General features: G+C 44.1%; 1 protein-coding gene across 1 annotated transcript in view; it reads right to left on the reverse strand.

Moving 5' to 3' along the window:
* The window catches only part of SPPL3 (signal peptide peptidase like 3), a 574,818-nt gene that overhangs the window by 162,637 nt on the left and 395,986 nt on the right, over window positions 1–16,195 (reverse strand). Inside the window, exon 7 of the mRNA XM_069619781.1 lies at window positions 1,122–1,228. Coding sequence (XP_069475882.1) covers window positions 1,122–1,228 — 107 coding nt within the window. The remainder of the gene's footprint in view (window positions 1–1,121; window positions 1,229–16,195) is intronic.

The following is a 16,195-nucleotide window of genomic DNA, read 5'->3' on the forward strand; positions in this document are numbered from 1 at the left end:
TAAATTGACCCCTCAGATCTGAACCCAACTTGAAAGATCGTCTTGGAGGATACTGGTTTAGGCTGGTGAATAGGTACTGGGTACGCGGCCGGCGGGAGTACAACGGGAGGGTACACAGCATTTAAGAGTGGTAGAGGGGGCAGTCATATTCCAAAATGTATACCGATGAGAATTCTGTGGGGTTTGACAGCATGCCTGTAAGAGATGAAAGAAATGTCTGACTGCTACTGATGGAACGGCGTTGGGACATATGCATTTAGTAAAGGACTTAACTGGGCCGCGGCTGTCATCTCTGGAGTGTTCCCTTCCTCCAGATATTTTGGGAAGGTGGTACTTTTATCAGGCAGGGTCAGCATTCTGACCCTCCCCCCCCCGCACCCAGCCTGAGAAACCAGCAGAGGGAGTGGTCAAGAGCCCTTCAGGATGCCTCATGTGCTTGATTTTCCACCACCCTGGTGAAAGCCTGAAGGGCGTCACACGCTTGTGGTCCTGCCAATTCTTTTCATAGAGCTTTGCATGAGCCAAACTTCACCCATGTAAAGTGCCATTTAGGGCATAAGGGACAGCACCCGTCTTTGAAAATAAAAATGTTTTTAGATCCTTAGAAAATACATTTGCGTTATTATGGAGTGAGTTACAATCACTCACCTCCATAATGCCAATGTATTTTTTTGATGGTTTTTCTAAGGGGGTTGGGGCGGGGGGGGGGGGGGGGGGGGTGTTTAAACAATTTAAAGGGGACATCATCGTAGTGCCAACTATGGGTGAGCCCCCACTGCATCTTACCCTCTTATACCAGATGGTCAAAAGTAATCAGTTAAGCTCTCACTGTTGAGATCTGTTTTTAGCCAGCAGGTCCAAAAGTAAGAAAGTTACAAAATGTAGCCATGTTCAATGTGACTTACATGGTTTCAAGAATAATGGCAAAAACTGCAGCAGCAAGCACTGAAGAAAATTGATTTAGATTATGTCCCATTCTTTATAGCCAGGTTTCTTTCCTTGAGTTCCACATTTTTCTATTGCCGAGTGGCTCTTTTTAACATTACCTCAAATACAGAAATTTTGAACTTCAGAAACATTTGCCACATACAAAAAGCAATGTTAAGAGTAAAACCACTTACCCAAAATACATCATAAATTAGCAAGCCTGAGAGCAACAAACAGGACACTTTGAGACTTGGTAACCTCACAAAGGCAATCATGGCTACACAGAGGCCCATAGCAAGTGCTGCAAAACAAAAAGGGAACAGTCTGTTACAACATTAGTGATAACTCTCAGAAGGCATCAAGCAACTACTGTAAAAAATGAAAATTCATGCATGCTACTTAAAGAACTCCTGTGTCATTAACGGTCACCTGGAACCAGCAGTAAGGAAGATGTACTGCCAATGCAGGTTTCAACTTGCAGAAGCACAGGCAATGTTTCGAACATCAGTAAATGCAGGCATGTCACACTTATAACAGCAGAACCTGTGTACTCGGCACACAGCTACAAATCTGAATTCCACTATATGAGTGTTAGGTTAATTTTCATTTTTATGCACAAACTGCTCCACGTGCAAGTGCCACAGCACTTTTTGCTAGACGTATGGATTTCTTTTGTCTGTTCCCCTGAGTGCGTTGAAACTTTTTTCCAAACTCATTTGTGTACCCTTTCTTTTGGGATACTTTGCATTTCTTATTGTACATTTTTTCTTGGAGTTCTACTTTACTCCACGTTTTATGGCTTCTATCTTTTGCATTTTGCATCTCAACTCTGTGCAGGGTTGCTGGGAGCCCTTTGGATTTCCCTTTTAATTTTCTGTTATAGGGGAATGTTTTTATCCTTTCTAGCTTAACCTACTGTGAGATCAGCACACTCCGCTCCTGTAACTCTTTGGTTGCAGCGACAAGCAAATCTGAATGGCTGATGGCAGTGGTTTTATCCTACGTACTTGTGTAATTTTTTTTCTCACAGCCGCGGTAGTGCCCAGGGTTCCATGTCATTTCATTGCCACCCGTATTTACAAATGGTGTTATGTTATTTTTGGGGTCCTGCCCCCCCCTCCCCATCAAGTCCTCTGTCATTTACCCATTTGTTTTATTCCCTACCACCCCAACCCTTTATATGCCCTTGTCCACTCCCCTTAAAAATTTCAAAAAGTTTCTTCCTGCCAAAATTCCACAGAAAAACACAAGTCATAACAACTGGTGTCAAAAGGACATTGTACCGTGCACAGAAGGGTCACCAGAGATCAAAAATGGTGGGTGTATTTTTCCCCCCGTCATTTCTTGTGTTTTAGTCCCTTCTTGGTCCTTCTGATGTGATGGGGGGGGGGGGGGGGGGTCCTGGTTCGATTTTCATCTTTGGCAGGAATCCTTTGAGGCTCCAGTGTGTCAGAGGATAAGAAGCATGGAGGACTCTGAAACTATGCTGTTCTTTGTCTTCTGGTGCGCCTGCCTGGAACCAGTTGCAACTCGGGGTCTGGCTGTCCTGAAATGACAGCCACCACCAGGAGTTTGATTGGTGCATGGGTGCGGATTGGCTGGGATCCAGAATAAAAGGCATGGATCCTGAAGAAGACTACAAGCTGACCTCCTTGAACAGAAGAATTGACGAGGAAGGAGCAGAGATGTCTGCAACCGGTTCCAAATGACCGGAGATGCCTTTGTGTAATAACTGCTGCTCGCCCCCTTCTTCTAAGTATCAAGAGAACTCCTAGGAGCACGGCTCTACCTCTTAGACTGATGGGACAAAAGGCCTTGTACAAACCTGCATTTCGTGGCAACCCACAATGAGCTGTGCCCTTCAAAGGCTGCAAACCGCCAATACCCTGGGACCTGTGGCCACTGTGCAGTACATCACCTTCTGAACATCGAATCCTCCAAAACTCTGGTGGACTCCTTCCAGCCCACCAGAAGCAAGATTACACTCCTTTTTAACGAGAAAGCAAGACCAATTAACCAGGGTGTAATTGTGCACTGGTGCTTTCCAAAAGGTGCCAAAAAAAGAAATCACAAACCCGAAGAATCCTTTGCTGGAGGCCTCTTCATTCGACTGCTGCTGCGAGATCCACTCCAGTATCCATTTGATTTATCATTTGCTAAGCGCAAATTTTGGAACCAAGCAGGAAAACTGCATCTAGCGCAGATGTTATTTTTGCTTGCCGAGTTTAGGAATAATCAGAGATCCCAATTCATTGAAACAAAAAAGTTTTCAGCTTTGAGCGAACTACAGCAATAGAAGGGGTGTTCTGCAATTCAGCTGGAAGTAGGTTCCAGAGGCAAGGACTCCTGATGAAAAAAAAGCAGCAGTGCCTCGGGTGGCATAATGAGAGGTAGGGACAACCAACAAACTTTGGCTTGCTGAACGGAATGCCCCTGAAGGTTGATAAAGCTGAATTTTAGTTATCACTTAACTGGGTGCCGTTCCTTGAATACACTTCTAAATCAGGCACAGTGTTCTAAATTCAATCCTTTTCCTGACAGGTAGCCAGTGCATCTCCTCTGATATTTGGAGATGGAAACCTTTTTGGTAGCTTACAGAACAATCCAACTGCAGCGTTCTTGGCTACCTGCAGACTATATAATGCACTTTCTGGGGCACCCAAGAGAAGAGTGCCAACATAGTGTCTGCTGGCGTACACCATGGTCCCCACAACAACCGCCCGATCAGATTCCGAAATGAACAGCAAAATAGTTTTCAGTAGCATGAGTTGACAGAAAAACAGCTTTGACTACCTCTGAAACCTGAGCATTGTAATCCAAAGATGCTTGCCATATGCAGCCAACATTTTTTAAGTTACTAGAAAAAGAGGTGTCTGCATCAAAGATGGCAGGGCAGGTATAGGCGGCATGGTAATCCCTAAGAAGGTTGTTTTTTTTAGACCAAACCCCATCACCTCAGTTTTATTAGGATTGAGTTTACATTCAGTCATCCCGTTTTTAATAGCATTGGCACAAGCAAGGACACTTGCTTCTGGGGAAGATTTCAATTTAACATAAATGTGGGTATCTGCATAGGAATTGTACTTCGAATTAAACCTGGAGAAGATGTCCATCAAAGATCGAAGGTAAATATTAAACCGTATAGGAGACAATGACGACACCCGGACGGGAAGATTAGAGTAAAAGGCTCCCAGTTTGACTACTTGAGTCACATGCTCCAAAAAGGAGAACCATTTCAATGCACCCTCGGAGACCTGGGCAACCACTTCAAGCCTCTTCAGCAGTTGGCCTAAGTCTACTGTGTTAAAGGCCGCTGACAGATTGAGCAGGGTTAACATGCTCAGATCACCTTTGTCAGTGGCCCTTAAAATATCATCCCACACAGCCACCAGAGCGGTCTCAGTACCATACCCAGGTCTGAAACCGGACTGGAAAATATCTAGAATTACATTTTCCTCCAGATAAGTCTGCAGCTGCATGGTAACGATCTTTTCCAATATTTCTGCAGTCCAAAGCAGGCCTGCGATAGTTCGATAGTTTCCCAACACCTGATGGTCCAGCGCATTTTTTAAATCTATTTTTTAACAAAGGCATAAGGACGATTTATTTAAATATTGTGGCACTAACCCTTGGGTTAGAGAAGCATTCACAAAGTCCTTCAGAAAAGATGTAAGGGATGTCGCATGTTGCTCTGCCAGATGAGCTGGAATCATTGTCATGATTCATAGATTTCAGTTTACGGATCAGGGTTTGTGTCAAAAAGTGGCAGTGTAGAGGTGGGGGCTGTTAAAGAGTTTTGAGTCAAGCAGGGCGTTATTGTAGTCGTAATTTGTGAGAACGCGTTTACTCATCGTTAAAGAAAACATTGACTTCATTGGCCAAGAGTCCGTGATAGGGTTGTTTAAGCGAAGCACAACATTGTTGAGCAAGGTTCTTAATTACATGAAATATCTCCTTGGATCGATTTGAGGAAATCATTTGACTTTGAAAAAACTGACTTTGCCTGGGCAATTACTTGTTTACATCGCCAATGCTTTTGGCATCATGGCGAGAAGATTAATCTTTAGTTTTTAGCCAGATTATTTCTTTCCTTCGATGTTTTAGCTCTCAAGAGTCTGAAAACAAAGCGTCCCTTCTTTCGTCTGCCTAAGAATTCAGTGACGGGGTCTGCTGCTACGTCATCGTGGGGGCATCAGGCTGCAAGAACTTCACTCGTAAGGTACTGCGAGCCTCTTGGTAGAACTCATCTAGAGCTGCTTCCGTGATGGTGTGCTGATTCGTGTGTTTGGGAGTTAGCCCATACACGTTCGCCTAGGCCCAGCGCCTGTGAGCCTACAGGGAGACTTCTTGGAAGTCTGATCTTTTATTCCCTAACAAAGTTTACTTACTTGCTACAGAAGACCCTCTGGAACATTTGGACTTTCTACAGCTATTCCTTACCTGTTTTGCCCTCCAATCTGACTCAGACACTCATAACTAGATAGTGATTGACTTCTAAAGTGTTAGGCCTCTGTGAAATTATTGCAAAGTATTTACTCATCTTATGTTGGTTTTGACTCATTTATTTTACCTGAAACAGTCATTACAAAAGTATTTTACCTTTGTAGAATGGCAGTATGCAATTCAAAGTATTACAAAGAGGTTTACTTACTGTGAATAATGCACTGGTTTTACCGTGCTAACAATTTCGTACCTTAGTGTATATATAAAATAAACCATTATTTTTACATAACTTTAGTGTGTCAGTGTTTCTTTGCCCTATGTGCATATTCTAAGTTCTTTTTACTGCTTACAGCCCTTTCTTCATCTTAAAATAAGCCTAGCTGCTCAGCCATTGCTACCATCAAACGCGTGTAATTCAGGCCTATACAAAGAGTTGGAGCCCTGTCTAAGTCTTCACAAGTCTTACCATTGGTGGACTTTGGTAAAACTCCCAAACAATGTTACAGGCAAACGTTTCAAACCACTGTCTGGGGGAATCTATTGAGGCACGTGTTGAAGTTCTATGGATAGCTCTTGCCCTGCTAGTTTACTGGTAATCTTAATTACTCTCAAACCACAGTCTCTCATCACAGTACTTAGAAATTAAGGAGATTGGGTTCCAGACACAGGCTACTTCATATAAGCAACATCAAAGGAACAAACTTCAAAATTGTAGCTGCGTCCCTGTAGCACACGAGAAAATTGGTTACCTACCTTCAAGTGTAGTTCTCCAGTACTTTTACATATCCACATATATTATACAATATTTCCACCTCCTAAGCTGGGAACCGCCAGAACACACATTAACAAAAGGAAAAGGACAACATCATGCCCTTGCTGCTCCTTGAAGAGCAAACCCATTGCCATTTTAGTGTGACCGACCCACTGCTGCCATCCGAAAATCAACAGTTTCACTTGCATTATTTTTCTGCCCGTTTGCATATGAAACTTTAGGAAGAGCTACTGGCCGTCTCCTTTGTTGTGTAGACCAATTATCATTTGGAAACGTACAGTATTTTGGCCACCAGTCTGTGCCAGGGCTCCGAGGGCTGCTGTTAGAGCTTGTCTGCTCCAGTAGCTTCAAGTCTTTCTGGTAAGCCAGGAGGATCATCCATGTTCAAGATGTGCCCCAATTGTTTGAGGAAGGACATTTGCCAGGAGCATGCCAATTAGTTCTGCATGCACTGCCAGGAGAAGAGAGGACAGGGAGAGGAAGCTGGCTGGGGGTAAAAATGCCATTACCGGCATCAGGTATTACAAACCTGCTTCCTCTCACCTCCAACTGCACCCTTATGGTTTTTCCTTGCCATTTCGATCCCTTGGCACCTCTGGGCTTTTACAGCCATGTCAGCAGTCTCCTTATCCAGTCAGCCCTGGTTCTTGAGGGCAGCCTGGTAGAGATTGCAGGCTGATCATGTGTATACCCCCCGTTAGGTAAGAATTAGTGCAGTACAACAGGGAGGTATACTCAAGACGTTTTTTGCTCGGTATTAAGTAAACACCTTTTAATGTAGGCCTGTACTACACAAGTTGTGTGACTGAGCAGCCAGGCTCATTTTAAGAGGGGTAATGTGAGCTGTACAATTGAAATCAGTAAGTACAAGTAGCCAGGTAACACTTACAAAGTTATAAATACATATTTATAATATACACAAGGTTTACATAATTCTTTAAAAAGCGTTATCCACTAGTAACATTCAAAGTTAGGATTCTATTTTTAAATGACAATAAAAGTTGGTAAAGACTACTCTTATGCCAACACATATTCCATGTTAGGCATGATTATATGCAGTGCCCTTTGGGTGTACTACAATAACCATGACCTCCTGGCAATAGGGACCCAACCTTTGGTACACGTCTGAACTACACAGATTGGTAGTGTGGCTGAGCAGCCAGGCTTATCTCAAGAGGGGTCAACGTGAGCACTAATGTTGTGACAGTTTCACAGTAGCAGTTACTCAAATAAACATTTACACTCAAGGTTTATTGATCAGACAAGACAATTTATTTCACAGTCAGTTGCATAATGCTTCGGAAGGGAGCAATATATGTAACAATTAAAGTACACTTCAGAACACACTTAGTTTCTCTAAATCAGAGGATACCCATTGGGGATGGCACACAGACACTTCCTACACCCTCAGGTGACTTGAATAGCTAGGACACTGTGGACATTGATGTATCACTGGTACATTTAGAGCAATAGAGAGTTTGGTGTAAAAGATAGAAGAGGGGAATAAAACAAAGGATAACAAATAATTCAAACAGGTAAGTACTTTTAGAAACCTTTCAATGTTAAATAGGTTTAAAGATAAAGCACAGAGTCAAAGGTAGGAAGAGTCTCTCAGGGAGCCAGGACAGCCACTGTTCATTGCACAAGGTCTATGGGAGTTGAAGATATTCTTTGCAGATAGGTAAAAATGTTTTTAGAAATGTTTGTAGAAAATAGAACACTTGAAGCGCCACGTGTTAGATTAACGCGGAGGCAGCAGGTGATAACAAGTTTATCAAGTAACATCGACAGCAGGCGCTGGTATCCAGCCACTCTGCCAACTGAAAAGTGTCACATTCCAGAACCCCCACTCCAAAGATAACATTCTACATACAGAAGCCTAGGACTTCATAATGCGAACCAAAACTAAAACAGTAAACATGGACTGCAATATGATGAATAAAACCTATACACACAGTATGAACGTTAAATGCGGAAATATAGACAGACTAGTAAATGTAATTGTCCTAAACCCAATACATCTCCCTCTACAATAGACATTTTATCTTTATTCAAGATAGTAATCTCTGAACCGTGTTGGTCTTTTTCTAGCTCTTCCTTTCCAGTTTCCTGAATCTGTAGTAGCATAATTCTCTCAACTAGTAACATCCAAATCATCGCCATGTTCCCTTTCTGCCTCACTACTTATGCTCTCATCATTCATCTCATTCCTCACCATACCATCCTCACTGGATGAGAATTTACATAACCTTGACTTGGACCAACATTTTCCACTTTGGAAACCACCACACGTCCACGCACCGCTGAAAATGTTCTTAGGTCCTAAGAATTTGCTCTCCACACACTTGGATCCCAAACGAGGATACTTTAGCAGAACATAATCACCAACTTCAAAATTAGTTTCTTTAGTCTTAGTGACCTCATCAAATCTCTGTATGTGTCTTGTGCCTCCTTGATGAGTCTCAATTTCTTGGCGATCTATCTCCACACAACCTGCCATCTCCATCCAACCTGGACATAACTTGTTACCCGGTTGTCTGCCCATTAACGACACAATGGGCGAAATAGTTGTCGAATGAGGGGTAATACAATAATTCCAAACCATTTCTTTGAGAACTGTTGCCCACTCTAAACCTGCCGTTAATGCCAATTGAATTCCACCTTTTATGAATTTATTCGCTCTCTACACTAACCCATTGGCTCTCGGATGATATAATGCTGTGCGTACGTGTTTGATACAATACTTTAAGAAATTCACCATTTTATCCGAACATAATTGTGCTTCATTATCGGTGACTATCTCAGTGGGGAATCCCTCTATAAAAAAGTCCTAAAGGAAAGTCCTCAAGAAAGTGGCTTCTCTGAGTACTTCCCACTCTAGCCATTTGGAATGATAATCTATCTTTACAACCAAATATTTGTACCCCTCACCAAGCCCTTCAAGGCGTCCCACCAAGTCAATCGCCACTTTTTTCACAGGGGAAAGAGGTACTTCGCTCACACATTTTTCCTCATCACTTTCTTCACACTCCTTACAATGTCGAACCTTTTTCTCAACCTCACTGTCCATGGCAGGCCACCAGAAAGACTGCCTCAATAGTCGCTTGGTGCCCCCCCATTCCCAAGTGTCCTTGATGAGCTAAATTGACTAATTGAGGTCTAATGCTCCTAGGAGGAACAGCTTTGTTTCCCCATCTCAGTCTACTCCCATCTTCTGATAAACCCAACTCATCCCTCACATCATACCTGTCAAAAACCCTGTCTAAATGTTCCTTCTGGGGCCATCCTTCCCTTGTCCAACATTTCACCTTGTACCATTCAGCATCCTCTATCTGCTTCCATCTAACTATTTTTGCTTATCGCATCATAATCCACATCAGCAATAACCATGCCCTGTTCTTTGGCTCTGTCAATATCATCTTCATTCTCTACCAGTAACCTAGATAAGCAGTCCGCGACTATGTTCGCCCTACCCGGTATAACAGATTGTAAATGTGTAACCTAATAGCCCTACCATCCATCTGGCTATTCTGGGTGAACCTTTGGCCCAATCCAAACTGTTTATAAGCTGGACTAAAGGTTTGCGGTCTGTTTTCACCTGGAACATTTGACCCCACTAAAGAAAGAAAAAAAAAACTTGAAATGAAGTATTGCCCAGGATACTGCTAATGCCTCCCCCTGAATTACTGAGTAATTTCTCTGTACCCATCAATGGCCTTGAGGCAAAGGCTATAACAGGCTCTGTTTTGCCTGAGTCATATTGTGTTAACGTGGCACCCAAACCCAGCATACTGGCATCTACGGATAGTGTTTTCCTTACTGACATAAATCCTCCAAGAGATGGGGCCTTGGCAATTCCCTCCTTTATTTTAGTGAATGCTGGCTGACAATCGTCGGACCATTTAAAGTTGATCCTTTTTTGAGTAGATTCCTTAGTAGAGAAGAAATGGACGCAAAACCACCGACACATTTATGATAAAATTCTGTAAGGCCCATAAACAATCTTATCTGATCCTTGTCAGTTGGTGCAGGAGCTTTGCTAATACTTTCCATCGATGTGCTCTTCGGTGAAATACCTGCACTAGAAATTCTGTGACCCAAATATTCTACCTCCCTGACCGCAATTTTGCATTTATTTCTTTGCACGGTAAGACCCGCTTCTGTCAATCTAGTCACACTCCTCAGTGACACCTCATGCTCACTCACTTTCTGCAAACACCAAGATGTAATCTTGAAATACAGTTACTACTACAATGCCTTTTAACACCCCCATTACTTTCTGGAAGACAGCAGCAGCTGATGCCAACCCAAATGGCATGCGAAGGAACTTTTAAGTGCCTTCTGGGGTGACAAAAGCTGTAAGATGTTGACACTGTTTCGAGAGGGGTACTTGATTGTAAGCGGCCAATAAGTATCACTGAAAACCATTTAGGTTCCCCCAAAATAGCTAAAGTCTCTGCAATCATAGGAAATGTATGTCTCTCAACTAAGATTTTTGGTCAGACCCCTAAGGTCAACACAGTCTCAGCTCTCTGTTGCTTTTGGTCACTAACACCACTGGGGAAAGCCATTCAGTACCTCCAATCCTCTCAATAACTCCTTTTCTAATTAGCTCAGCTAATTCTTCTCGCAGGTGTCCCTTCATATTTAGTGGTAATGGTCTCACTTTGTGAATCATGGGTTGAGCAATCGCTTTGAGCTTGATGTTGTGTTCAAAGTTTCCAAGTTTCCCTAGCTTCTCTGAATACCTCCAGAAACTCTCTAGACCATCTATCTTCCATTTCCACTATGGTCACTGGGTTCTGGAGCACTGGCTTGTACTCACACCGAGCTTCCTCTGTTCTTCCCAGCCTAACAGCGAGGCTCCATTTTTGGAAACCAAAGTACATGCAAAACATCTCCGACTCTTATAACAAACTTGAGCTTGGAAATGTCCCACTATATTGATAGCTGATTCGCCATACCCACATGGTTGGACATTTGCTGGTTTGAGGATACCTGGACCCTTAAAGTGTTTTTCAGGATGTCCTCTGAAATTATGGTCCACAGCGACTGTCTACTTTCATCTTTAAGTTGCACCCTTCGATCATGAACTCATCATCAATAGGTCCATTCTGTTCTCCATAGAGTGCTGAGATTTGAAAAATATGCCTCGGCGTAACTTCCTGGGTGGGAGCCGGTGATTATGCATTTATGCTCATCCTACTCATGTCGGTGCTTTGTTCCCTTTGCGCCACCAAATTGATCGAGTCTCTGCATACATAGGCAAAAATGGCCCTTCCTTTTACATTTGAAGCATTCAGCGAACCTAGCCGGACAAGTAGGACAATTAGAACCATGTTTCGGACTGCCACATTTGGCACATCTCTGGTTCCACCCATCTCTTATTGGTGCCAGAATTCGATTACCTTCTTGAGCTCACCGCACATGGCATGTGTGGCTTGTTTATCAACCTTCATTTCTTTGATGTACTGCGTGGTCTGTTCGATACTTCTGGCAAGTTCAATGGCTTGTTCGAGTGTGACATCTTTTGCTAACAGCTTTTCTTGGATCCTCATGCTGTTGGTGCACCCTCGCAGGTTGCTCCCTAGTTAAAGAATCAGTTAATGTTTCGAAATCACAAGAGTGACAATGTTCTGAGAGCTGCAATGCAAGACTCGACAGATTCCGAAATTTCCGGTGTTCGCTGAAAAAATGTAGGACGTTCAAAAGCTACATTTTTCTTGGGCTCAAAGTGTTCTTCAATTAACTTTAGGGCAACCGAGTACTCGTCTATCCCCTGCTCCCTCACCTTGGGTCCTTCTGGCCCCAGATTGTGCAATAACAGTGCCTTTTTCCTTGCAGTACTGAATCTGTCACCTCCAATGGCCACAAGATAGCTTTCAAATATGCCCTTCCACCTGTCCCATCTGATGGCAGGGCGACCTGGCTCAGCTAAAAAGGGTGTGGACGGTGGAATGGCTGCAGCCATTATTTCTGATTTAGAGGCAGACAGGATGTTGGTGTTAGGCGTTCCAGGTACTTTGTCTTTCCTACAGTAACTGGGCGGTAGCACAATCTCAATTGCGTGAAAAGAGCTATAGAATATTGGCTGATGTGAGATGATAATCCAAGGTTCTGCAGTCTTTGTTGGGCAGAGGGCTTTTGTTCTACAAGGTAGATTTCCTTTATGATGTCACTGCCCTGAAGTGGCTGGCACTGAGGGTATCCCGTGTAGCAGTTGCTTCCTAGCAACCAAAGTCACAATGCTTATGAGGAGCAGCTGGTAGGCTGGTCAGGGAATTAGGCAACAGCCCCTTCCAGGCGTATACACTTGGCTTTGACTCGTGCTGCCGGCACAAGCTCGTAGCAAACAACCACGCCCCCCCCCCTTGAAGGGCGCGTGTTGTATGGAGAAATCTGCTTTGCATGCAAATGTTGGCCTCGTGCTGCGGTTGCATGGCTGCATGCGACAGGGACAGCCAACAGGTCTTAATTAGGCTAAGCCCCAGCTCGGCTCAACGTTGATTCCAACAGGTGTTGGCCCCTCCGTGGAGGAATAGTGGGTGCCGCACGCTTTCCTATCACAGCCCCCAGCCACGCCTCCTGACCTGTTCCTTGGCGCCGGCTGTCTGGTCCTCTCGTCGTCCCCTCTGCCCACTGGGAAGGAAAACACCGCCTTCAAACTGCACGGAAATCCAGGAAGTGAGAGCTGCGATGCACTACACGCTGGTCGAAATTCTTCATCGGCAATGTTAAATTAACGCAGAGGCAGCAGGTGATTAAAATAAACAAGTTTATTAAGTAACATCTCAATGACAGCAGGCGCTGCTATCCAGCCACTCTAACAACTGAAAAGTGTCACATTCCAGAACCCCGACTCCAAAGATAACATTCTACATACAGAATGTTATGACTTCATAATGCGAACCAAAACTAAAACAGTAAGTAAGCATGGACTGCAATGTGATTAATAAAACCTATACACAGTATGAATGTTAAATGTGCAAATATAGACAGACCAGTAGGTGTTGTAATGGTCCTAAACCTAACGAAAAACTTTAGCAACTCTGCCAGGTAACCAAGACAAGTCTCAACAGAGAGCAAGTAAGGCTACACAACAAGGGGTAAGTGCTCTTAGACTTTACAGTACCTCTGGTTAGAAGAAATGGTTCCACCTTGCTTCTGTTCCTCTACAGCTCTGCAGATCCTCTTCCTGAGCCTCAGTCGTGTGGACAAGAGGGAGGACATCTAGGGACTCCTGCTCTGCAATGGGAAGGTCAGCGGCAGCAGTGGGCAAACTTCGATTCAGCGGTTCTATTTTAGCTCTCGCATCTGACAGCAAATCGCAACACTGCGGTTCTCGGATACCACTCTAGATTTTCCTCGCATCTGGGATCCAGCACTCTGTTGAGGTGGCTCAGGCTTTGTCAGTCCTGCATCACGGAAGTCCAGAGGATCTTCCCGGCGCTCGGGTCTGGCTTAAAAGCAACACACACAATCTGGTGTTCCTCTCCCTGGCACTTTGGTTCCAGCAGCAGAAGTACTGCCAGCTCTGAGAGGATGTCCAGACAGGCTTACAATCACCTTTCGGTGCATTCATGTAACCAAGGGAATTAAGCACCTCCCTCACTTCCTGACCCTGCCAGACATACCGGAGCCAGAGGTGGGCTTCACTCGTGAAACACACCAAGGACAAAACCAACAAAGGGACCAAACCTGGTTTGGTGTGCAGGGTAAATCTCAAGAATGACTTTTCCAACAAGAAATGGGGAAAACAGAAGAACGGGACCATTTTGACGAAATGGGCACCCATGGGCGCCTTACTGTGGCTGCGAACGCAGCCTGCGGTAAAAACACAATGGCAGTAAAAAGTAAACCATTGCCACCATCCATTAATTGTAGAAAGGGTAACAAAAATGTTACATCAGAAACTAGACAAAGGGGATACTAAGTAGCCCGTCCAGCACCCTATGGTAAGATAGTGTGTGCTAGGTTTAGAAGGTTAAATTCTTTTACGTAAAGTCAATTTCACTGCTCTTGGAAACAGTAGTTTAACCAAGAGAAGGTATTTAAACCTTTGGGAAATCTAAACTTCCCTGTGCCACTGCACTGAAGGTGCTGTGTGTCATAATGTAAAGATGATGCCTATGGAGTTTGCCAGACTCCAAAGTTAAAAGAAACAGAGTCCAAATCACATTAAAGTTTCACAAGTGAGAAAAAAAAGGCTCACTCTCCAGGTTACAAATAAAAAGTCCTGAAGTTCAGCGAAAGAGCTGGAGATCTCCAAGGTAGAAGGGAATTAGCACATTTTTGAGAATTCTCCCCAACATTCCAGCACACGTAGTGACTTCAGTAAAGATCAGTATTGAACATTTCAGTTATTAAGTGGTGAAAGGAAGGAAAGGTTAGAGTAATATTGAGAAAATACTTGCAGTTTGTAAAACAATTACAATCTCCTAAACGGAGGCAGGTACGTTTTTATCCCAGCAATAATAGTGTCCACAATTATAACCTAAGAGGAAACAACTACTGCCTAAGCCAGTAGGTTCAGAGGAGTGCTTTCAGGGGGCCAAGACAGACAAGGTCAATAGTCTAAGTCAATAGTTCTGATGCACTTCTTAGATAAAGTCTTGACAAAGTTAGTAAGTTCAGAAGAAATCACAGTAACTCAATTGAGCAACTTTGTAGAGAGCACAAGCCGTTATACCAGTGCAGGTGAGTTGAGATCCACTAAATAATGTACTTCGCAAGATGGGAAGCACAATTTATGGCTAAAAGGTGATTCTAAAATTTTTTCCGGGTGGATTCGTCCTTGCTGCAGCTTGGCAGACCCTTGTTCCTGGACCTTGGTCGTGGCGATGAACGGGAGGATGTCTAGCAGACTCCTGCAGCAGCACTTGGGAGGGGGGACTCCACAGCAATGGATTTCCTTTTTTTCAGCGGCACTTTGGTGTTTTGGCACCTTTTCCTCGGTGTCAATGAATAACAAAAATGTTGGTTGGAAGAAGATAGCTCCCTTGGTCCTGGACTCTGGTGAGGGAACTCTGTATTAAGATTGCCTGCTTCTACAGGGTCCTCTGGATGCCGAAGATTTGGATGGATTCAGACTTTGCAAGACGATGCATTTGTCAATGGTCACAGGACCCCGGGCATTGGGCTTCTGCAGCTCTGGTGAGGAACAGCAAGTCAAGGGTTGTACCAAATGGAAGCATGTCTTGCGGCTAGTTGGTCCCACCAGCCCAAGGGAGGAAGTTGTCCTGTAAAGGTCTTCCCAGTCGATATAAACAGGTGTCAGCACAGCTGCAGGGCTTCACCAGGCATTTCGCGATCCAGGAGGGTGCGGCTGGCGTCTCATCAGGTCTTCTTCAGGTGCTCCTCTCCAGTGTTCGATTGCCTCTAGTCCCAAAAACCTTGCCTTTTTAGGTGATTTTCCATTCATTCACAGCCTATGCGGTCACACAGCAGGGTGGCTGTCCTTTAAGGACAGCCAGCTGGCCAATCAGGACTGGCTTCACTGAGGCACACCTAGAGACAAAGGACAGGGAAGATTCAGGACACTCCTCACTTCCTGCCTTTCCAGACACACTGAAGCCTGGGCGGGCTTCAGGGCTGAAGCCCGTCAAAGGCAAAACACACCAAGGGTTCAAACCGGTTTGAACAAACAGTAAAAGCCAAGAAAGAACGAACCACCAGACAATGGGGAAAAAAGAAGATGGGCCATTTTGGGAAAAATTGTCACCCCATGGGTGCTGTACTGCAGCTGAGGGGCCAGCTTGCGGTAGAAATGCACACTGGTAGTAAAACTAAACCACTTCCACCAGCCATTTAAAGTAAGTTAGTGTAACAAAAAATGTTACATGAGAAGTGGGAGAGGCAATTACTAAGTAACTTCCCAACACTCCACATAGGGTGGTGTGTGTTGGTCACACAAAAGAGAAAGGTAAGTAAGAACGGGATCATCTTACTATTCTTGGGAACGGTGGGTCACCCAAGACAATTTAAGCATTAAGCGGTCCAAGGGACTTTAGTGGCACTGCACCCAAGGTGCCGTGTCATACAAATGGCAGATGC

The sequence above is a fragment of the Ambystoma mexicanum genome, chromosome 10 (assembly GCF_040938575.1).
Source record: "Ambystoma mexicanum isolate Mex_15411 chromosome 10, UKY_AmexF1_1, whole genome shotgun sequence".
Taxonomy (NCBI): domain Eukaryota; kingdom Metazoa; phylum Chordata; class Amphibia; order Caudata; family Ambystomatidae; genus Ambystoma; species Ambystoma mexicanum.